A 22,923-nucleotide genomic window follows, 5' to 3' on the forward strand; every position below is an offset into this window, starting at 1 on the left:
AGAGCCTCGCGGCGCGCATGTGAGCCCCGCCCCTCTCTCGCGGCCTGCCGGGACTTGTAGTGCAACGCCAGCAGACTTCCGGGCCCGGAATGGGCGGTGGGACTCGGGGTCCCAGAGAGCCTCGCGGCGCGCATGTGAGCCCCGCCCCTCTCTCGCGGCCTGCCGGGACTTGTAGTCCAACGCCAGCAGGCTTCCGGGCCCGGAATGGGCGGTGGGACTCGCGGTCCCAGAGAGCCGTGCGCGGGCCGCGACGCCGAGTACCGCCCTCGCCGTCGCCTCCTCCGGGCTTTCTCCTGTCGCTGCCGCCACCGCCGTTGCTTCGCGGGCTGGGAGGCCCGGGGTCCCCGGGCGAACAGAGGCTGCGGGTGGGAGCCTTCGCGGGCGCTGCAGAGCGGGCCGGGGGAGGCCGGGATGGAGCCCCGCGGAGGTGGGCGCGCTGCCGGGCGCGCGCTAGCGGCGATTGGGGAGGGGGCGGAGGGAGGGGCCCGGGGCGGGGCTCGGTGGTGGGGACTCCGGGGCGGGGGCACCGGGAGGAAGCTGCCTCGGAAGAGGTGGGGGCGGGGACGGGAGGGGCGGCGAGTCCCCGGGAGCCTGGGCTGTAGGCCCGGGCGTGGCGGGGCCCCCCTCCAGCCCGCCGCCCCGGAGCTCGGTCTCAGATGACTGAACTGGGCGCCGACCGCTCCTGCTGTCCCTCGCAGTGGACTGACGCCGCAGGGGCGAGCGAGCCGGCTCCACGCCTCTCCGCGGGATCCAGACGCCTCTCGGGGCTGTCGGCGGAGGGTCTGAGGCGGCCCGGCCATGGCTCACCTCCGGGGATTTGCCAACCAGGTGAGGAGGGTGCAGTTCAGGAAGACTAGCGGCCTCTCAGCGAGGGGCGCCAGAGCTTCCCGGGGGCTCCGAGGGGCGCCTCGCCGGAGCGGGCGGTGGGTGAGGGAAGGAGCGCGCGTCGTGCGACCAGCGGAGCCGTCCTGAGGTGGGCGCAGGGCGGCCCCCGGGCTCTGCCGTGTGCTTGTGGCGTTTTGCGTGGTAGGAGCTCGCAGACCTCTTGACACCGAGCCCCGGGTGGCTCCGCCTGTGCGAGGGCGGCGGAGGTGCGTGAAGAGACACCGGCTCCGGGACAGGACGCTGCCCCCAGCGCGGGGCGGGAACCTCGTGTCGGCATCTGAAGGCAGTGGAAGGTCGGGGGCCACACTGCGGCCTGAGCCCGGGCCACGGGTCGTTCCGGCCGTTCTGGCCGTGTTGGGCTGGGCGGGGGCCGTAGAGGAGACCCTGATGGGCGCTGAGGGGCTGGGAACGTGGAGAAGCCGATCTGAGCGGCCGGTGTGCAGGGAAAGCGGAGAACGCGTGTGTGCTTTGGCCCAGGGAAAGGTGAAAAGGCTGCTCTGTTCAGAACCGTTTAACCCCTGCTACGGGCGGTTGCTCGAACAGGAGGCTCCTCATTCCTCTTTGAAGAAGTCGGTTCCACTATGGAGCCACCTTGAAGCGTCTGGTGGGACAGCCTCGGAGGGAGCCACTACAGCGAGCCCTTAGTCTGGAATGAGGACCAGCTGCTGCTGCCACAGGGCATGCCAGGGAAGGAGGGTGGGGACAGCCAGCCTGGGACCTGGAGACTTGCACTGTGTACCTCTCCCCATTTTTTTGACTCTGGCTGCTGGGTTTTTTTACGTCTTAGCGTTCGGTTTTGCTCTCCTTGATGCCTTGGCTCTGCCTAAGGTGTTGGAATCGCCGCTAAAATGTGTGGCCCTCCTTGTTCACTCCTCTGCGCTGAATTCCTGAGAGCTGGGTGTGCAGTGGAACAGGAAGGGCGTCTGTCCGCATAGGGGCAGGAACTGGAGTCAGGGCTGCTTTGGAGGAAACTGGCCCAGCCTAGAGACCCGGAATACCGTGTGCAGCTCTTGGGCCAGGCAGCCTGGACCTGCGCGGTCACAGATGGGACTGGGGCTTGCTGACTGATGCTGAATTAAGCTAACAGATTTTTGACTTTCTGTATCTGGTAACTTACATGACTAAGGTGCTGGGAGAAAAATCTGTCACCAGTTTATTTTATTTTTATTTTTTATTTTTTTGAGACAGAGTTTCACTTTTGTTGCCCAGGCTGGAGTGCAATGGCGCAATCTCAGCTCACTGCAACCTCTGCCTCCCAGGTACAAGCCATTCTCCTGTCTTGGCCTCTCGAGTAGCTGGGATTACAGGCCTGTGCCATCACGCCCAGCTAATTTTGTATTTTTAGTAGAGACGGAGTTTCACCATGTTGGTCAAGCTGGTCTCAAACTCCTGACCTCAGGTGATCTGCTTGCCGTGGCCTCCCAAAGTGCTGGGATTACAGGCGTGAGCCACCGTGCCCGGCCACCAGTTTATTTTTAAGAACTGCAGAAATAGCTCCTTTGGGTCACGGGATGAGAAATTGGAGCTCTGAGGTGCCCTGTGACTGTGTGCTGTTGGTTCTTGGTGCGATCAGACCCAGGGAAGGGAGTGGGGGCACTGGGGAGGGAGTGTGGGCACTGGGGAGGGAGTGTGCGCACTGGGGAAGGGAGTGTGGGCGCACTGGGGAGGGAGTGTGGGCACTGGGAAGGGAGTGTGGGACTGGGGAGGGAGTGTGGGCACTGGGGAGGGAGTGTGGGCGCACTGGGGAAGGGAGTGTGGGCGCACTGGGGAAGGGAGTGTGGGCACTGGGGAAGGGAGTGTGGGCACTGGGGAAGGGAGTGTGGGCACTGGGGAGGGAGTGTGGGTGCACTGGGGAGGGAGTGTGGGCGCACTGGGGAAGGGAGTGTGGGCGCACTGGGGAGGGAGTGTGGGTGCACTGGGGAGGGAGTGTGGGCGCACTGGGGAAGGGAGTGTGGGCGCACTGGGGAGGGAGTGTGGGCACTGGGGAAGGGAGTGTGGGCACTGGGGAGGGAGTGTGCGCACTGGGGAAGGGAGTGTGGGGCACTGGGGAAGGGAGTGTGGGCACTGGGGAAGGGAGTAGGCACACTGGGGAGGGAGTGTGGGCACTGGGGAGGGAGTGTGCGCGCACTGGGGAAGGGAGTGTGGGTGCACTGGGGAGGGAGTGTGGGCACTGGGGAAGGGAGTGTGGGCGCACTGGGGAGGGAGTGTGGGCACACTGGGGAGGGAGTGTGCACTGGGGAAGGGAGTGTGGGCACTGGGGAAGGGAGTGTGGGCACTGGGGAAGGGAGTGTGGGCGCACTGGGGAAGGGAGTGTGGGCACTGGGGAAGGGAGTGTGGGCACACTGGGGAGGGAGTGTGGGCACTGGGGAAGGGAGTGTGGGCGCACTGGGGAAGGGAGTGTGGGCGCACTGGGGAAGGGAGTGTGGGCACACTGGGGAAGGGAGTAGGCACACTGGGGAGGGAGTGTGGGCACTGGGGAAGGGAGTGTGGGCGCACTGGGGAAGGGAGTGTGGGCGCACTGGGGAAGGGAGTAGGCGCACTGGGGAAGGGAGTGTGGGCACTGGGGAGGGAGTGTGGGCGCACTGGGGAAGGGAGTGTGGGCACTGGGGAAGGGAGTAGGCGCACTGGGGAAGGGAGTAGGCACACTGGGGAGGGAGTGTGGGCACTGGGGAAGGGAGTGTGGGCGCACTGGGGAAGGGAGTGTGGGCGCACTGGGGAAGGGAGTAGGCACACTGGGGAAGGGAGTAGGCACACTGGGGAGGGAGTGTGGGCACTGGGGAAGGGAGTGTGGGCGCACTGGGGAAGGGAGTGTGGGCGCACTGGGGAAGGGAGTAGGCGCACTGGGGAAGGGAGTGTGGGCACTGGGGAGGGAGTGTGGGCGCACTGGGGAAGGGAGTGTGGGCACTGGGGAAGGGAGTAGGCGCACTGGGGAAGGGAGTAGGCACACTGGGGAGGGAGTGTGGGCACTGGGGAAGGGAGTGTGGGCGCACTGGGGAAGGGAGTGTGGGCGCACTGGGGAAGGGAGTAGGCGCACTGGGGAAGGGAGTGTGGGCACTGGGGAGGGAGTGTGGGCACTGGGGAAGGGAGTAGGCACACTGGGGAAGGGAGTGTGGGCACTGGGGAGGGAGTGTGGGCACTGGGGAAGGGAGTGTGGGCACTGGGGAGGGAGTGTGCGCACTGGGGAAGGGAGTGTGGGCACTGGGGAGGTGGGCGCACTGGGGAGGGAGTGTGCGGCACTGGGGAAGGGAGTGTGGGCACTGGGGAAGGGAGTAGGCACACTGGGGAGGGAGTGTGGGCACTGGGGAAGGGAGTGTGGGCGCACTGGGGGGGAGGGAGTGTGGGCGCACTGGGGAAGGGAGTGTGGGTGTGGGGAGGGAGTGTGGGCACTGGGGAAGGGAGTGTGGGCACTGGGGAGGGAGTGTGGGCACTGGGGAGGGAGTGTGGGCGCACTGGGGAAGGGAGTGTGGGCGCACTGGGGAAGGGAGTGTGGGCACACTGGGGAAGGGAGTGTGGGCACTGGGGAAGGGAGTGTGGGCGCACTGGGGAAGGGAGTGTGGGCACACTGGGGAAGGGAGTGTGGGCACTGGGGAGGGAGTGTGGGCGCACTGGGGAAGGGAGTGTGGGCACTGGGGAAGGGAGTGTGGGCGCACTGGGGAAGGGAGTGTGGGCACACTGGGGAAGGGAGTAGGCACACTGGGGAGGGAGTGTGGGCACTGGGGAAGGGAGTGTGGGCGCACTGGGGAAGGGAGTGTGGGCACACTGGGGAAGGGAGTGTGGGCACACTGGGGAAGGGAGTAGGCACACTGGGGAAGGGAGTGTGGGCGCACTGGGGAAGGGAGTGTGGGCGCACTGGGGAAGGGAGTAGGCGCACTGGGGAAGGGAGTGTGGGCACTGGGGAGGGAGTGTGGGCACTGGGGAAGGGAGTAGGCACACTGGGGAAGGGAGTGTGGGCACTGGGGAGGGAGTGTGGGCACTGGGGAAGGGAGTGTGGGCACTGGGGAGGGAGTGTGGGCACTGGGGAAGGGAGTAGGCACACTGGGGAAGGGAGTGTGGGCACTGGGGAGGGAGTGTGGGCACTGGGGAAGGGAGTAGGCACACTGGGGAAGGGAGTGTGGGCGCACTGGGGAAGGGAGTGTGGGCACTGGGGAAGGGAGTGTGGGCACTGGGGAAGGGAGTAGGCACACTGGGGAAGGGAGTGTGGGCGCACTGGGGAAGGGAGTGTGGGCGCACTGGGGAAGGGAGTGTGGGCACTGGGGAAGGGAGTAGGCACACTGGGGAAGGGAGTGGGCGCACTGTGGAAGGGACTCCAAAGGTAGGAAGCACCTTTTGTCCTTTTAGGGGTCCTTCGTCCCAGCCTGGATGATGAGAGACTTCATATAGTGGCAGAAAACCTGAGGGGCTGTGGTTTTCTCCTGAGATGGTTGCCGTGGTGTCCGTGGACCTGTGGGCAGCCCCTTTGTGGGAGAGTGGGGTGCATTCCCCCCACAGCCTGTGCTCCTGCCTTAGGCTTCTCCCCTCTACCTGGCCAGTTCCTGCCTGGCCCTGGAGGGCCCGAATGGCTATAGGGTGCCAGGGTACTGTATCGTCACTCAGCTGCTGCCTGTCAGGTGGCAGCTGGGGGGTGTCTCAGCTGTGTGTGCTGGGTTGTTCGCTTTGTTTTGTGGGGCAACACTGACAGCAGACACATTGACAAGTGCAGGCCCCAGACCTGGCAGCCCCAGGGCTGATGTGGAGAGCAGGTGTCCACCGCCAGAGTCATTTTAGTGGCCTGAGTGATCGTCCAGGCCACAGCTGCTGCTACATCCAAAAGAGGATCCGCAGCCTGCAGGCCAGAGGCCCACTTACCCTTTCTTCTCCAGGTGGGGGTGAGGATGGCTTGCCTTGGCTTGGCCTGCGATGTCATTGTAGGGCCAGGATCACAGCTAAGAGGGTTCCTGTCACACAGTTTCTGCTTGGACTCGTGAGCCCTGGCTCTGGCTTGGGGGTCCACTGTGCTCTCCTGCTCTGGAGCAGTACAGGTCTGAGTGCCCACCCAGGGGTTTCCCTTCTTGGGCTGCTGTGATGGAGCAGACTCAACTCCAGGCCCTGTGTGGAGAGCAGCATGGCCTCAGCAGGGAACAGAGCAAAGCAGGAGGATGCATCATCCATAGAGGCCTGAAGAGTGGGAAAGAGATCCCTAGGAGTCAGAGGCCTGGTGGTGCTGGGTAATGCTGCCAGGCCATGGCCCTGCCTTCTCCAGGCCCTCTCTTAGCCCACCTTAGACAGGAGTAGACAGGGGGACCCAAGCTCAGGGCGCCAACCAGACCTCCTGGAGTCCCCCGGAGGACTCCCTTGGGGTCTTTCCGGGTGCCTGGGCTGGGTTGGGTTGAGGCCGAGGCCAGGCCTGCAGGCTAATGACTTGGTGGAGCGGTGTCCCAGGGCCTTCAGTAAGCGCTGATGGACTGAGCAAATGGAGGATTTGGCAAGGTGGCGCTGGGCCTGCTGGAGGAGGAGCAGGCAGAAGAGGGGCTGCTTCTGCGGATCACTGGAGGTCAGGAGTTCGAGACCAGCCTGGCCAACATGGTGAAAACCCGTCTATACAAAAAAAAAAAAAAAAAATTAGTCGGGCATGATTGTGGGCGCCTGTAAGCCCAGCTACTCAGGAGGCTGAGGCAGGAGAATCGCTTGAACCCGGGAGGCGGAGGTTGCAGTGAGCCGAGATCACGCCACTGCACTCCAGCCTGGGCGGCAGAGCGAGACTCTAGCTTAAAAAAAAAAGAGGAGCTGCTTCTTAACCTTGTCCTGCACCTGGCATCCAGGACTGGGCCAGGAATGGGTGGTTCTCCACCAGAAATGGAGCAAACAGGGAGGAGGAAACGGAGATGATGCTCTCCATGGCAGGAGGGCGATATTTTAACACTGACTCCTTACCCATGACAGCCTGTGGGCTGATGAGCTGATGCTTTGACATGCACCTGTGGTCCCAGCTACTCAGGAGGCTGAGGAGACCAGCCTGGGCACACAGCAAGACCCCCCATCTTAAAAAAAGAAAAGATTGCATGTTCTGGGCTGCCTTTCCTTTCAGATGGGGGCCGGTGCTGATCTCATCTGTGCCACCCACCCCCAGCCTGGAGACGCTGAGCATCTGACTTGTCAGCTCTGAATTTTTCCTGGCTTCTCTTTAGAACACATGGTCAGCAGTAGTGGTGGGGCTGGGGGCAGACACAGCTCACCTTGGCCAGCATGACCGGAGGGACCCCAAGCAGCACTCAGCTCTCTCTCTGGCTGAGTTTCTTGACCTTGGCTTTGGGGACTCCTGGTAGCAGGTGGGCTCAAGGCACCCCCTGCTGTTTCCTCCAGTGGTACTGGCTTTAGGACCAGGCTGCTGGTACTGATGAGGGAATGAGAAAGGTCATTTTTGACTGGACCAACTGTCTCAAGTGACCAGACCTTTGGGCTGAGCAAGGGTCTGTGTGTACACTGCAGTTGGCCTGCTCTAGCTGCTGCATGGAGGCCACCTGCACACCCCCAGGCCTTGACAAGTCAGCCTTGCAGGGAAGGGTTAGGTGGCCTCTGGCCCTCCCCTAACTGCCTTTCCTTCCCCAGAGTTCCTGTCACCTCAGGGTCTGGGGCTCAGAAAGGGATGTGTAGCAGCATGTTTCAAGGTGAGGGCCTGTGTGCCGCCCCTTCCACCCTCCTGGTTGCAAACCCTGGGAGGTCAGCTAATTGGCAGTTTCACAAGGAAATGTCGCCTTGGGCTGGTGCAATGTCCAGTTGGCTTCAACCAACTCCTCTGCTGGGCTTAGGCCTGGGATGGACCCTGCACACGTGTCCAGGGGGTGAGCGTGGGGGCTGTATGTGGTGTACCCCATCCTTGGAGGGCACAGTCTCCCCAGGCCCAGGAACATGGAGGGCACCCCCATCCAAGGACCCGTCCTGTCTTCAGCACCAGAATGAGTTGGGCCTCAGTGTTTTGGGGGCATAATTAGTCGTTTTGCCTTTTTTTTTTTTGAGACGGAGTCTTGCTCTGTCACCCAGGCTGGAGTATAGTGGCACGATCTTCACCTCCCGGGTTCACGCCATTCTCCTGCCTCAGCCTCCCAAGTAGCTGGGACTACGGGCGCCCGCCACCACACCTGGCTAATTTTTTGTATTTTTTAGTAGAGATGGGGTTTCACCGTGTTAGCCAGGGTGGTCTTGATCTGCTGACCTTGTGATCCGCCCGCCTCGGCCTCCCAGAGTGCTGGGATTACAGGCGTGAGCCACTGCGTCCAGCCCGTTTTGCCTTTTTATGCTGTGCCACACTAAATTGGCATCAAGACCCTTGATGTTGTGGGGGGAGGGGCCGTGCATGGTGGCTCACACCTATAATCCCAGCACTTTGGGAGGCTGAGGTGGGCAGATCACCTGAAGTCAGGAGTTCAAGACCAGCCTGGCCAAGATGGTGAAACCTTATCTCTACTAAAAATACAAAAAATTAGCTGGGGGTGGTGGTGCATGCCTGTAATTCCAGCTACTTGGGAGGCTGAGGCAGAAGAATTGCTTGAACTCAGGAGGCAGAGGTTGCAGTGAGCTGAGATGGTGCCACTGCACTCCAGCCTGGGTGACAGATTGAGACACCATCTCAAATAAGTAAAAAAAAGTATGGAGGCCTGAGGACACACCTCTCCTGGCTTCCCCTGGACTCTGGGCCTGGGTCACAGACCAGGCACCTTCCACACCGGTGGCTCAGAAACTTTCAGGCGTTGCTTCTTTAAATCTGAGGACTGTGGGAGGCAGCTTTTCTGCATCAAGAAAGCATCAGTTTCTGACCCGGCGCTGGTGTACTTGTCAGGAGGACTTACGGAGGGGTGAGGGAAGCCCTTTCTAAATATGTGGCCTTTAGGAGTGAAGGAGAGCTTGGTTAACACATACCGAGAGTTTTTTGTTTTTGATGAGTTTTTGTTTTTTTTTTTAATTTTTAAATTTTTTTTGAGACAGAGTTTCACTCTTGTTGCCCAGGCTGGAGTGCGATGGCCTGATCTCGGCTCACCACAACCTCCACCTCCTTGGTTCAAGCGCTTCTCCTGTCTTGGACTCCCAAGTAGCTCGGATCACAGGCATGCGCAACCACACCCGGCTAATTTTTTTGTATTTAGTAGAGATGGGGTTTTACCATATTGGTCAGGCTGGTCGTGAACTCCCGACCTCAGGTGATCCATCCGCCTTGGCCTCCCAGAGTGCTGGGATCTCAGGTGTGCACCACCAAGCCTGGCCTGTTGAGTTTATTTTTTAATAGTTTCAGATTTATAGCAAATTAAGAGCTCCCAATCCCCTAACCCCCAGGGGCTATTAACCTATTAACATCTCTCATGGGGCTGCATGGTAGGTTAGATGAGGCAACCTTCATGCCTTGTCATCACCTAAGGTTCCTGTTTCCAGCAGGTTCACTGAGTTGGCCTGGCCTCTTTATACTTTCTGGGGACTTTTTCCCTTGCATGGAAAGTTGAGTTTAGGTTTAGGCTTTTTTTTTTTTGGAAACGGAGTTTGATTCTTCTTGCCCAGGTTGGAGTGCAATGGTGCGGTCTTGGCTCCACTGCAACCTCTGCCTCCTGGGTTCAAGCAATTCTCCTGCCTCGGCCTCCCAAGTAGCTGGGATTACAGGCATGAGCCACCACGCCCAACTAATTTTTTCATATTTTTATTAGAGATGGGGTTTCACCATGTTGGCCAGGCTAGTCTCGAACTCCTGACCTCAAGTGATCCACCTGCCTCGGCCTCCCAAAGTGTTGGGATTACAGGCGTGAGCCACTGCACCCAGCCAAGTTTAGGTTTTAAACAAAAAGGGGTAAAGGAAGAAACCAGAGAAGAATTGAGGCGCACTCGCTCGGACTCCCCCTTCCCTACAGGTCCCTTCCTCCCCAGCAGGGCAGCCTCTGCCTATCCCAGCCTCTCGTGACCGGCACTGTCTGCCCTCTGTCCCCACCGGCCCCTCAGCACTCTCGAGTGGACCCTGAAGAGCTCTTCACCAAGCTTGACCGCATCGGCAAGGGCTCGTTTGGGGAGGTCTACAAGGGCATCGATAACCACACCAAGGAGGTGGTGGCCATCAAGATCATCGACCTGGAGGAGGCCGAGGATGAGATTGAGGACATCCAGCAGGAGATCACCGTCCTCAGCCAGTGCGACAGCCCCTACATCACCCGCTACTTTGGCTCCTACCTAAAGGTGCCTGTTGGGGGGAGGCGGCGGCGGCCCTGCTGGTGCTGTGCCCGGCCCTCTCTTCCATGTCAGAGGGACTGAGTGACATGCCAGAGGGTGCAAGGCGGCCTTGACAGTTCAGTGCATGCCCTCCAGGAAATTGCCCTGGGCAGGCAGGGTGCGAGCAGGGTCCACGAGGGTCATTCGGCTCTGAGTGGCCATTGGGACCCACTTGCCTGCCTGTGGTAATGCAGTGAGGGCGCTGCCAGGAGCACTCTGGGGCGCCCCTGCTGGCAGTGGTGAGGGCCTGTGAGGAGCAGGTTTCTGGTGGTGCCAGGGTCTGGGGTGTAGGGAACGCTGTGGCCATCCTGCCCAGAAAGATGATGGGTGTGTTGGGCCATGTGCTTGCCAGCCATGCCCTCTTCCCAGCCCTGTAGGACTGGCTCAGCAGCCTGGCTTTTGACGGGGTCTTGGTGAAGTAGACTCAGCCACTGTTCTGTGTACTCAGTCCGTCCTCTGAGCATCTGTAGCAGCAGTGTGGCAGGCGGGGAGATGGGCAAGGCCGAGGGAGCCCCTTCCTGTTTAGGGTTCTTGGCAGGGATGGGACCGGTGGGGCCTGGGCCCTGGCTGACTCCGGCCTGACTCCCACCCTGGAGCATGCCCTTCCTCTCACTGCCAAATGCTGATGGGTTTGTCTCCGGTCCCAGAGCACCAAGCTATGGATCATCATGGAGTACCTGGGCGGCGGCTCGGCACTGGACTTGGTGAGGCATAGGCCATGGCAGTGGGGGGTCATGCAGTGTCCGAGTCCCCTGCTCCTCAGACTCATGGGCTCCAGGGGCCACCTCTCGTTTGGTGTCATGGCACATTAGGTGTTAATTACGAATCGTCTAAAGCAAAAATGAACTGCCATCCGCACGTCTGCCCAGTTGGTGCTGAAAGGGGTCCTGGCCTGTGGGAGTGGGCGGGGGCAGGCACGCTGGGAGATGGTTGGGAGCCTGTTTTTCTGTTACATGACAGTAAAGTGAAGCTGGTTTATATGCTTTAGACCACCCCACTCCCATCTGAAAGTTGTGTTTGAGAAGTAAAGGAACATGAAGCCCCCAGCTATCTGCAGGGACAGCCCTCCCGTCAGAGACAGGAGAACTCAGGCATTGGGCCTGGGACAGGAGCTGAGGCCCTGCTGTCCCACCTTCCTCTCCAGCTTAAACCAGGTCCCCTGGAGGAGACGTACATTGCCACGATCCTGCGGGAAATTCTGAAGGGCCTGGATTATCTGCACTCCGAACGCAAGATCCACCGAGACATCAAAGGTCCTGCTGGGGGTGGATGTGGCTCTTGTAATGTCCTGAGCCCCACTGACCTTAGAGAGGCTGGGGCCTGTGAGGGGCAAGTGGCTAGTGGTGCCCAGCGTCTGGGGTATAGAGAACCCTGTGGCCACCCTGAAACTGAGCAGTTGTCTTGCTCCATTTCCAGAAGATACTGTTTGTAACAGTTTCCTTGTACGCTGAGGAAACCAGCTGTGGACTGAGTGTAGGAACAGCCACGCTTAGCCAGAGTTGTTGGTTCCCGGTGGCTCACAGCACAACAGCAGGTGTAGGCTTGAGTAGCCCCAGCGTGTGGTCTGGCCCTGCTAAGTGCAGACATGAGGTTGGGCCAGCCTGTGGGGAGGGACTTGCCACCGGCACCGAGTCATCTCTCTCATGTAGGGGACAAGTCTGGTGGAGCAAGGGGCTTCCTGGCAGGCCCATGGTGGCCACACCCTTGGTCAGGGTCACCTCTGTGGTAGCCCCCAGTGGGCGAAGTCGCCTGTCGTTGGGATTTGTTGTAAAAGCCAAATGCAGGGAGAGCCCTGGAGCTCGGAGTGGAGACCTTAGGCTCCTTCTGGCAGTGCCCCTGTGGCCCTAGGTGGCCCTGGGTTTGAGAGTGGCAAGGAGGGCTGAAGTCCTGAGGACAGCCCTGCTGTGCCCTAGGAGGCCAGGTGGATGATACCCTGGCCCTTCTCAGGGGGCCCTGGGTGGAGCCACGTGGAGCCTGGCATGACGTCTGCCTGTCCTGTGTCAAGCAGCTGCCAACGTGCTACTCTCGGAGCAGGGGGATGTGAAGCTGGCGGACTTTGGGGTAGCAGGGCAGCTCACAGACACACAGATTAAGAGGAACACGTTCGTGGGCACCCCCTTCTGGATGGCGCCTGAAGTCATCAAGCAGTCGGCCTATGACTTCAAGGTGGGTGCAGTGGGTGGGCGGGCGGGTGCGGGCACCACGCCTGACTGGGGTGCTCAGGGCAGCGACAGTCCTTGTGTTCTGTCCAGGCCGACATCTGGTCCCTGGGGATCACGGCCATCGAGCTGGCCAAGGGGGAGCCTCCAAACTCTGACCTCCACCCCATGCGCGTCCTGTTCCTGATTCCCAAGAACAGCCCTCCCACACTGGAGGGCCAGCACAGCAAGCCGTTCAAGGAGTTCGTGGAGGCCTGCCTCAACAAGGACCCCCGATTCGTAAGGCCCGCCTCTGGCCTGGCCCCTTCTGGACGGGCATATGGAGGGAGGGCATTTGCTTGGGGTGGGCAGCACAGCCCGGAGGCCTAGGCCCCCCAGCCTTGTAGCCGTGAGGACCTGCCCCAGTCCAGGCTGCCTCACATTTGCTTTCCTGAGGCAGAGCTTGGCTGGGCCCAGTGACCGATGTTCCCCTGACCCCGCACAGCGGCCCACAGCCAAGGAGCTCCTGAAGCACAAGTTCATCACACGCTACACCAAGAAGACCTCCTTCCTCACGGAGCTCATCGACCGCTATAAGCGCTGGAAGTCCGAGGGGCATGGCGAGGAGTCCAGCTCCGAGGACTCTGACATGTAGGGGCCTGGTTTATCCTCATGGTGACCCTCGGTGTTGTGACGTGGGTGGTCCCCACTCCAGAAGCAGGGGCGTGGGCTCTAGGGGTGAGAGTGACCAGATATAGTATTGGGCAGGGACCCCCTTAAGGCTGCAGGACAGGGCCTGCTGAGGCATCAGTTGGACTCCGTGGCCTGGCAGAGCGCCGCCCAGTACCTCGGGTTTCCCTTGGCCGTGAGGTGTGCCCTGAGGCCCTTGTGCCTCCTGGCCCTCCCCCCACTGACCCTGGCAACTCTTCATCCTCTTCAGTGATGGCGAGGCGGAGGACGGGGAGCAGGGCCCCATCTGGACGTTCCCCCCCACCATCCGGCCGAGTCCACACAGCAAGCTTCACAAGGGGACGGCCCTGCACAGCTCACAGAAGGTCTGTTCCCGGCCTGGCCTCTGCCTGCTGTGCACCCCTGGGGCTGGGTGCGGGACCCAGCTTTGTCCACCCAGTGTCTGGGGCTTGGACAAGGAGCTTGGGAAAGGCAGGGGTGGTCTGAAGCCCACTGTGGCACTGGGCCTGGTGTGGAGACCCCAAGCCCCAGCATGTGCTGGGAAGATGAGGGCCTGTTAGGAGCCAAATTTGTGAGGAGAGGGTGGGTGGGAGTTGCAAGCCCTGAGTCAGGCCATCTGGGTGGCTTGATGGTTTTGGGGCCAGCCCTGGGCATGTGCCGTGACAGGCTGCTCCCAGTCTCCATCCCTTCAAGGCTAGAGCCTGAAGGGATGGGAGTGCCCTGCCTGTCGCCTGCACTGCCCTGCTCACCCTGGGCCTCCACTTCCTTTGCAGCCCGCAGAGCCTGTCAAGAGGCAGCCAAGGTCCCAGTGCCTGTCCACGCTGGTCCGGCCTGTCTTCGGAGAGGTGAGAAGGGGGCTGGGGCTGGGGCTGGGGCTGGGGCTGGAGCCCCGCCAGGGACGAGGCTGGGACGCTGCTCCGCGGGGATGTCCCCTCACAGTGCCGTGGGGCAGTCTCAGCTTCTAGGTTTCCTGCAGCTGATTATGGGCTGGGTTTCCTGAGTAGAAGGAGCAGAATCTGCTGTGATGACCTTTTGTACTCCCAGACCTGCCAAGGTCCTCTGGGTTCCCAGAGCGACTTTTGTTTTCTTCAAGTGCAAACACAGATGACCCTTCTATAGAGAAAGCAGAGAAGATGTAGTCGGGGTCCATCCAGGGCAGGTGCCTCCCTGGTTAGTCACATGACCTTGCATCAGCGTCACCTGCTAATGGGCAGTCGGCACCATTCTCAGAGATGTGATGCAGCCAGGAGCTCTGTGCCCAGGGCGTGGCCAGTGGGCTTGGGCCCAGGTGTGCTCTCCAGGAGCCCCCCCTGGAGCCTGGGGAGGATGGAGGATGTGGGTGAGAGTGGTGACAGGAGAGCCTGCCTGAGGATGGCAGAGGGTGGAGCAGTCGAGGGACACTGGCCCCAGCCCATGTGGAGGCCCCAGTGAAGCAGCCACTCAGGCCCAGGTCCCGGGCAGCCTGCTGACCTAGCCACAGCCCCCGAGGGTGGGTGACACCCGGTGACAGAGGCTCGGAGCTGGTGTCTTGATGGAGGTCAGATCTGGGCCTGGTCGTGCTTTGGGAGTTTCTGGGCTTTGTGTTTTTGGGTCTGATCAGACCCATTCAGTGGCTTCCATGATCCTCAGCTGGGAGGAAGCCATCTGGTCCCCTCCTGAGAACCGAGGCCCGAGATTCCCTGGAGTGTAGAGGGAGGGTAGGGGCTGTGGGGAAGGACCACTAGAGTCCCCATTGGCAGGGCAGGCTTCCTTGGGCCACCTCACTTGCTGGCTTGCTGAAGGGCTCCCGGGTCCTAGACGAAGGCCTTGAAGGCCTCCAGCATGACTCTGGCCGAGCAAAGGAGCGGGCTCTCCGAGGGCCTGTCCTGGGATCCAGGGTCAGGCGAGGTGGTCTCTCCATAGCTCAAAGAGAAGCACAAGCAGAGCGGCGGGAGCGTGGGTGCTCTGGAGGAGCTGGAGAACGCCTTCAGCCTGGCCGAGGAGTCCTGCCCCGGCATCTCAGACAAGCTGATGGTGCATCTGGTGGAGCGAGTGCAGAGGTGAGGGTGGCCGGGCCATAGGGTTGGGGAGAGCACCCCCGCCAAGCAGCAGCTGGACGTGGGGTGAGGTCCAGTGCTCACTCGTGGGTGTGGCTGCGCTTGGAACTACATGGGTTCGCTTCACTCCGGGAAGGGGCGGCATGGCATCCTCTTCCTTGTTCGGACCCAGCTCACAGGGCCATGGAGATTTTGGGGCTGGAGAGAGTGGGCAGGGCCTTTCCAGTCTAAGTGTCTGAGGAGCGTCTCAGGGTCCTGGCCTCAGTGGCCACACGACTGTCCTCAGCTGACCTCTGCCACCTAGTGGCTCCCAGGAGCTGCTCTAACACGCTGGCGGCAAAACGTCAGAGCTGCCCCTGTGCTGACCTGAGACCTTCGCAAAGAGGGCAGGACAGATACTGGGCCCTCCACCGCCCAGTGGATTTAGGGTCCAACCGCCATGCCGCCGGCAGATGCCCTAAGTCCTGGTCCACACCCAGGGACCCCTTCCTGGCACCCCTGGGCAGCAGCTCTGGGGGTGGGGTCTGGGCCAATCAGTGCTGCTCCTGAGACCCTGTGCATTGGGGACACTTCAGACCCACGTGGTGCGGTGGCTTGTCAGGGCTGCCACCGCAGACTGCACACCCAAGAGGCCGTCAGGAGCCTGGGCACAGAGGTGCATGCACACAGAGGTGGGCTCTTCTCTCTGCAGGTTTTCACACAACAGAAACCACCTGACATCCACCCGCTGAAACGCGCTGCTGTTCAGATAGGGGACAGAAGGTCCTTTGTTTTTGTTCTGAGCTCCATAAGAACTGTGCTGACTTGGAAGGTGCCCCGTGCTGTTTCGTGCCTGCAGGGACACGTCAGATCCTGTGGGCCTCACATGCCAGGTCACCGTCTCCTTCCACCCCTGCAGTGTGCTGTTCTGCACGTCAGGGGATGCCGTTCCACATGTCCACTGCCCTCCTTCCTCTCCTGGCCCAGCAATAGAGCTCACGGGGGCTCCAGCAGCCAGCATGGTCCTCATGAGCTATGCCTGGGTCTTCTGCAGACTCACGCAGCCCTATGGCCGCTCAGACCAAGGCGCAGAGCAACTATCAGGGCAGCTCTGCCTCCTCCTCCCATGAGATGGGGAGAGGCAACAGGACAGCCCCCAGAGGAGTGCCCTGGCCGCTGTCCTCCCAGGGCCCATGATGGCCATAGATTTGCCTTGTGGTGTTGGATCAGGTACTGTGTCTGCTCATAAGTACTTGTGTCATCCAGAATGTTTTGTTTTTTAAGAAAATTGAATTTACTTGTTTCCTTAAATATTCTGAGGTTAATATGTTAGTTTTCATAGAACATTGAGAGGCCCCTGCCACTTTCAATAAAGACCTGACTTGGAGACATACAGGTGTGTGGGGGGGCGGGCCCGGATCATGCAGGGCTGCAGCATCCCTGGTCCTGAGTCCTCATCACGGCACGCAGAGACTGCAGCCCAGCCACCCTTCAAAACTTCCCTGTGACTGATTCCTGCCTGGGCTCTGCTTGGCCCCCTGGAAGGCGAACAGAGCAGGCAGAGGAGTATGCAGGTGGGGAGATGCTGTTTATTTTTAATCAAATGTGTGTGAACAAAGCAGTCACTCGTCTACTTCCCGTTGGAAGGAATGCTGGGCACTAATAAATTAGAGGACCCCACCCTCCCAGGGCACAGGAGGACTTTGGTTTCTGCTTCTCCAGAGGTACACGGGGAACAAGCATGGCTTCTGCTAGACTTGCTGAGCTGTGACCTGCAGGGCGGGCCCCTGGGGCTGCCACTTGGTTCACCAGGGGCAGCATGGCTGTGCCACACTTGTCTGAGAGGGTCCTGGCAGTGGGTATGCAGGGTGTATGGCAGGGCCTCTTTTCCAGTGCTTGCTCTAGGCCCGTCCTCAGCAGGGACCCTGCTCTGGGGAGAGAGGCAGGGTGTGCCCAGGCTTTGGTCCGATGCCCAGAGCACTGCTCAAGCCCTGTGTCTATGAGCCAGGGGCCTGGGGGCCAAGGCGTGAGCAGCTCCGCGCTCGAGACCTGCACATTTTTCTCAGGGCCCCAGATAGCGGGCGGCATGCACTGGGCCTTGGGTGGGGGGATGAAGCCCCTCCCAGATGTTACATGAGGCCCACCCACACTGTTGGTGCCAGTGGGGATCCACTGAGACTACAGCCACTTCCCATCTGATGAGAAGCCTCAGGACAGAGGCCACCTCTGTCCTGCTGTTCTTTGTAGTTGTGTCCAGACCTGGGCAGGTTGAGCGTCATTCCTCCTTTCCCCTGACCATCCCCTCCAGCCCTGAGGAGGGTTGGGGACCATCCTGCACGATGCTTGGGGCCCTCCCAGCCGAGCTGCTGGCTCCCTGGATCACCTCCATCCACCTGGAGGAGAGGGCGGCTGTCAGACCAGTAAAGCCAGCTTGTGCTCACACACCGTCCCAAGAACAACCCAGGTTACGTGACAAGCAGGACAAAAGAAGGGTTAAAAACCTGGGGACGGGTGCAGTGGCTCACACCTGTAATCCCAGCACTTTGGGAGGCAGATGGATCACTTGAGGTCAGGAGTTCGAGACCAGCCTGGCCAACATGGTGAAACCCTGTCTCTACTAAAAATACAAAAATTAGCCAGGCGGCATGGCACATGCCTGTAATCTCAGTTACTCAGGAGGCTGAGGCAGAAGAATCGCTTGACCCTGGAGGTGCAGGTTATAGTGAGCCAAGATTGTACCACGGCACTCCAGCCTGAGTGACAGAGGGAGACTCCATCTCAAAAAAAAAAAAAAAGCATTGCTGTTTGTTTGGAAATGCTGGAAGCATTGCTCAGCCCTTCCTTTCCGGGGCCCAGAAAACTTGCCTCCAACACCATGAGTAGAAATGGGAGCTGAGGAGATACCAATGTTCCTTGGGGTCCCACTCAGACCTGGGCAGCTGACCAAGGCTGCCTCCTACAAAATTACCTTTCAAATGTGTACTTGCTCTCAGCCCGGAAGAAGTAGACATGGGATTTGAACTGGAGCTTGAAAACGTAGTCTTTGTGTATGCCATCGGCCTCCTGGGGGGTGCTCACGCTGTAGCCCAGCAGCGGGAGGCTGGCCAGTGGGTAGTCATCCTGGAAGACAGCACAGGGACACGGGTTCCAGGGGCTGGGTTGCAGCAGGGAGCGCCCATTCCTCTGCTACCTGCACGACGGTGGCACATACAAATGCTCACGGGCCAAGGGAGCACAGGGTGTGTGGGCAAAGCATGGGAGGGCAGAACCAAAATACAAAAGGGACACAGGTGGGGAGGGTGAGTGTCTGCCAGCATCACTTGCATCGGGCTCCAGTGAAACCCCAGTACCTGATGAGTTTTGTAGAAGAACAAACAGAAATTGGTAAAGACGACCCAGAGCTTCTGCCAGCCATGACTGTTTTTGAACTTTCTTAGCAGATATCCTGAAAGCTGGTTCTGTCAATAAAGGAAAAGTGCAGGTGCATTAACCAGCACCCAGAACCCCCAGCTCCATCTCCCTGGGGCCTTGTGGGAGTGGGTTTACTCCCCAAGACTAACTACCTGCATGCTTTCTCCAGCCGAGGCCTTGATTTTACCTCTGGACTGCTATGGACAGCAGCTTTATCAGTACTTAAATCCAACAGAAGCATGTTAAAAACCTAGAGTGACATTCCAGGCACCAAGTAAAATGAGTTCCTTTTCCCTGTGCATAATAAAGTTAGCATTCAGTAACCAACCATCCACAAACCCATCCAACAGCAAGAAGAGAGAAGACACTTTAAGAGATAGTACATTGAGCCAAGTCTGGAAGGTTCTTTAAAATGATGGATGGGGGAGAGGCAAGTAAAGGCACACACAAGATGCCCCACTGCAGCCCCATCCCTAAGCGTGTGGCATCTGTTCTGCCAGGATTAGGCATGGCTTTGGCGCTGGAGTGGCTCAGCTCACGGGGCTCACGTGAGCCTCCCGCCTTCAGGGCGGTGCTCAGGGGTTGCACTCTGTCCAAGATGGCGGGGGCAGGCCTGGCTAGGACCCTGCTCAGATCTCAGGTGTCCTGGGCTGGCCACAAGCTGGCGGGCTCATGTCAGGGACCTGCTGCACCCTGACCTACCCAGGGTCATCAGGGGAGAGGCTTGGGCTGGGGTAGCTCCTGAGCCCCTGCCCAGCAGATTGTGGCTGGGGGGGATTTCTGGGGAAACAGCAAGAAGGACAAGAGCTCTGGGTGGAGTAAGAGAGCAGACTTAGGGAAGGGTGTGGGGGCACCAGGCTGAGGAACCTGGCGACCCACAATGGCAGACAGGGCCCATGCAGTGAAATAGGGCGGACCACCCTCTATGGCAGGGTGCCTGGGCAGAGCCTCAAGCTCCAAGCCCAAGGTGAAGGGTTTCGGAGGCGCTGGGAGTGGGGGCTGCAGGAGGATATGTCTAAGAGGGCTTTTCTCAGCTCCACTACACACCAGCTCCAGGCCCTGAGGACATGCCCTGCCTGCTGGACTTCATCAGAGACACCAGACCTGAAACACCCTTTTCAAAGAGGGTTTGACTGGATGAGGGGTACTTCCCATACCACCTTCTACCACGGGGAGAGTAAGAGGCAGCTCTCTGGGGCCAAGCCTGCCTGCTGGTACCCTCCTGAGGTCCCCTCCTCAGCAACCAAGTGCAGAGAGGGCTGGGAAGCTTCCAGATGCACTGAGGTGATGCTCACATGGTCGTACCTCGACAGCTGCACTGTGGTCTGCCCTGGACACGCTGGTGTTCCGGTACCAGCACACGTGCATTGTGGTGTTGGCCCGATGCTGGCCATGCCCCTCTAGGGAGCTGCGGGCACCCCGAGCGTCATCTTCTGACTCCTGTTCCAGAGATACCTCGTTGGGGGATCCTGGGGAGAAGTCAGTGTCTCAGGGGGGACCCCCTGTGGCCTCTGCTTGCCAGATACTTCCACCCCTTGGGTTCCTCTCGGGTGGCCCTGGGGAAATGGGGAGCCCTTGGTGCTAGGCCAGCTGCTGGCTGAGAGCAAAACCACAGGTGCTTCTGCCAGAGCAGCCCGATTGACCCCTCTTCCCACCCAGGCATGAGGCGTAGCCTGAAACATTCCTTGTGGAAGGGGCTTGTGTGGGAGCTTAGCGGACCAATGGGGACCAAGGAAAACAACTTCCAGAAAAAGCCTACTTAGGTGTAGTGAAGGTCTCCTGGGGGCTCGTGGCCAGTACTCACTGGGGGGACGAGTGCACACGGTGCTGCCTGGCAGTGCAGGGGCCGTGTCACCGCCACTCTTGGCTGCTTGGATCGCGTTGTTCAGGTCGAGCATCCATTTCTCTTTCTCCAGCCGAGTGCTGCGGGGAGGAGGGGAGGGCGAGGCTCAGTGGCTCTGCTCTCCTTTGTGAAGGGCCCCAGCCCTCAGGGGAGGGCGAGCCTTCACCGCACCTGTTCTCCCACATTCTGCTTTGTCCTGCCTGATGGGTGGAGAGGACTGGGAAACGTGTCCCCTCCAGCGAGAACAGCAGGGAGGAGAGCTGGGAGGGCCCGGCATCAGCCTGACCCCCAGGGTGCTGTGACAGGCTTGTGGGAGCCAAGGCAGGGCCCCGGTCCTAGAATGGAGGTCTGCAGGGGTGTTTGTTCCTGAAACAGTGTTCTCTACATCTCTGATACTGAAATGCAAGATTGGCCCTGGTTCATGATTAAGTGAACATTTCCTGGTAGGAACTGAGTGCCCTGTGTTCGCTGATGCTGGCCAGGGCGCTGCAGTCGGAGCTGAGACTCCTCACAGAGCACAGTGTGGTGCTGGTGACCGTGCAGGGGTCTCTGCATCCCGGCCACCAAATGAGCTCAGTGTCATCCTTCTGTTGATCTTATCTGGGGAGGAGGGAGCTGTTTCCACTTGCTTCTGTGCCATAGCCTGGTCTGTCTCACACGAGTCTATACCACACTGGGACTGGGAGGCAGTGTTTGGCTGGGCTGGGTGTAAGCTGCCCTGCTGGGGCTTTGATCACTAGCTGCTGGCACTTCTTGACGTGAGGGTTGGGGAAGCACCTGTGCCCTGGGAGACCACAGGAGCCTGCCCACTCACCCACCCCGTCTTTGGAGGCACTATGAACCAGAGGGCAGAAGGAGCAGCTCCACAGCACTGGAGTCTGCCACTTGTGGGATGTTGTCAGGGTCAGCAAGCAGCCCTGCCCCTGACAAGGGCAAGGCTGCTCCTTTGGTTGCATAACTTGGAAGCAGAGCTCAGAGTCAAAGGGGGCACAACCCCATGAGGCTCCATGGCCCCTCACAGCTCAGAGGACTCAGAGGCTCATGGCAAGGAAGTCCCCACCCCTCCATCCAGGGCTGCTCAGGAAGGAGATATGGAAGACCCTTACCTGGCTGCCACCACGATTGTTTTCTGAGCCGTGTAGATGGTGAAACAGTGTGGAACAGACCACTCATTCTCACTTTCTTCTACCTGTAGGTGGGAGAAAAGGTCCAAATCTTGTGGCCAAGAAGGAACTGACAGCCTAAGCCTGAGCAGGACACAAGGTGACTGCTGGCAATGCTAGGTGGGGCTTGGAAGCCCAGTGCTGTCCAAGTGCACACAGACTCTACAAGAGGCCAAGGAGGACACTGGCATCCTTGCGCCATGGCAGCTGCACCCCAGGGGGTGAGCCATGGGCCAGAGGGCACCCAAATACTCACCGGGGGGTCCAGCACTATTAGCTGAAAATCAAGCAAAGGAAAAAACATTGAGCATTTTCATTATCCAAAAGGGAGTTGGACAATTCATTTATGAACCAAAGACCAAAACCTAATAGAGCTAGATTCAAAGAAAACCCACTGGGGATTAATTTTAATTATAAGTGGTTAGATTAAATAATTCCAAAATAAAATATTACCAAATCTAATCTAAAAGCACACACAAGGAATTGTCCCATGATCAAGTAAGGTTGTTTTGGGAATGCAAGGATGGTTCGGCATCAGAAAGCTGATTGATAACACTCATCCCATCAGAAGTCAGAGAGAAAAAGGGAGATCAATTCTCTACATGCTGAAAATGCCTTTGCCAAAATCCAAGGTGTTATTTCTGATAATACCTCTTAGAAACAGAAGGAAACTGTGTTAACATGATGAAGATGATCTTTTCAAGCCAAGAGCCATCATCCTCCCATTAACAGTCAGGAACAAGGGCCAGTTCTCTGTCCCCAGGACCAGCCAGTTACCAACAACTCCACAGAATGGACAGCTTCCCTGTGCAGAGCCTGATACACCAACCAAGCCTCTCACTGGACATCAAAAATCTGAATCAGCATAAGCAAGGGCAGGCAAAACATTGTCCAGATGTCAGTCTTCCCCTAAGTTAACACAAAAATTTATTGCAATTTCAACTGAAATCTCCACGGTGTTTTTGGAAGGAATTTGTCCAATGACTTAAAAGATTACTTGGAAGAATTAAATGCTTGAGAATAGCAAAGAACATTTTTTTAAAAGGAGGCAGAATAAGGGATGGAATGTGTTCACCCAAACAGTGACTATCTCATATGACACCACTAACTAGAGAGAGTGGACTGATGCTGGGCAAACAGGAATGGAGCAGAACGCCCAGAAAGAACGAGTACAAAGACAAAGGCTTCCATTTGATAAAGAGTCTTTGACATCACTGAGAAAATGAAGGATTCAACAAATAATGGGGAGAAATGTTACATCCCAATCTAATATCTATCAAAACAAATTCTAGGCTGGGCGTGGTGGCTCACAACTGTAATCCCAGCACTTTGGGAGGCTGAGGCAGGCAGATCACAAGGTCAGGAGATCAAGACCATCCTGGCTACTATGGTGAAACCCCATCTCTACTAAAAATACAAAAAATTTGCCACCTGTAGTCCCAGCTACTCGGGAGGGTGAGGTAGGAGAATGGCGTGAACCCGGGAGGCAGAGCTTGCAGTGAGCCGAGATCACACCACTGCACTCCAGACTGGGCAACAGAGCGAGACTCCATCTCAAA

General features: G+C 59.0%; 2 protein-coding genes across 10 annotated transcripts in view; one reads left to right on the forward strand and one right to left on the reverse strand.

Moving 5' to 3' along the window:
- The first annotated feature begins 240 nt into the window (after nt 1-240).
- STK25 (serine/threonine kinase 25) lies at nt 241-22,918 on the forward strand. Of its 5 annotated transcripts, none has more exons than XM_050751975.1 (12): nt 241-427; nt 699-828; nt 9,841-10,071; nt 10,752-10,808; nt 11,249-11,357; nt 12,113-12,270; nt 12,357-12,542; nt 12,748-12,893; nt 13,183-13,297; nt 13,706-13,777; nt 14,835-14,971; nt 21,397-22,918. In XM_050751975.1, the coding sequence occupies exons 2-12, from the start codon at nt 799-801 to the stop codon at nt 21,482-21,484; spliced, it is 1,329 nt and encodes a 442-aa protein (XP_050607932.1). In that variant the 5' UTR covers nt 241-427; nt 699-798; the 3' UTR covers nt 21,485-22,918. The 5 variants fall into 5 exon arrangements, with proteins under 5 accessions (XP_050607932.1, XP_050607933.1, XP_050607931.1 ...); XM_050751976.1 differs by lacking the exon at nt 21,397-22,918 and adding an exon at nt 15,660-16,334 and having other exon boundaries at nt 267-427; XM_050751974.1 differs by having other exon boundaries at nt 281-365.
- Nucleotides 16,523-22,923, reverse strand: part of FARP2 (FERM, ARH/RhoGEF and pleckstrin domain protein 2) — a 148,707-nt gene continuing 142,306 nt past the window's right edge. For 4 of the 5 annotated variants that reach the window (XM_050751950.1, XM_050751951.1, XM_050751949.1 and 1 more), the window contains 6 exons: nt 21,308-21,390; nt 20,163-20,281; nt 19,664-19,827; nt 18,298-18,405; nt 17,916-18,067; nt 16,523-17,340 (listed from right to left, as the gene is read on the reverse strand). In XM_050751950.1, the coding sequence (XP_050607907.1) occupies nt 17,223-17,340; nt 17,916-18,067; nt 18,298-18,405; nt 19,664-19,827; nt 20,163-20,281; nt 21,308-21,390 (744 nt within the window). In that variant the 3' untranslated portion in view covers nt 16,523-17,222. Of the gene's footprint in view, nt 17,341-17,915; nt 18,068-18,297; nt 18,406-19,663; nt 19,828-20,162; nt 20,282-21,307; nt 21,391-22,923 lie in introns of those variants that run through there. The other variant, XM_050751952.1, reaches the window with a different exon arrangement.

Source organism: Macaca thibetana, chromosome 12 (genome assembly GCF_024542745.1).
Source record: "Macaca thibetana thibetana isolate TM-01 chromosome 12, ASM2454274v1, whole genome shotgun sequence".
In the NCBI taxonomy this organism is placed as follows: domain Eukaryota; kingdom Metazoa; phylum Chordata; class Mammalia; order Primates; family Cercopithecidae; genus Macaca; species Macaca thibetana.

Excerpts from the sequence above, each read along its gene's own strand:
- STK25 (XM_050751975.1), top strand. The coding sequence starts at position 799 with ATGGCTCACCTCCGGGGATTTGCCAACCAG. Across the intron at positions 829-9,840 it reads TCCGGGGATTTGCCAACCAG|CACTCTCGAGTGGACCCTGA; the intron begins GTGAGGAGGGTG and ends CCGGCCCCTCAG. Across the intron at positions 13,778-14,834 it reads TCCGGCCTGTCTTCGGAGAG|CTCAAAGAGAAGCACAAGCA; the intron begins GTGAGAAGGGGG and ends GTCTCTCCATAG.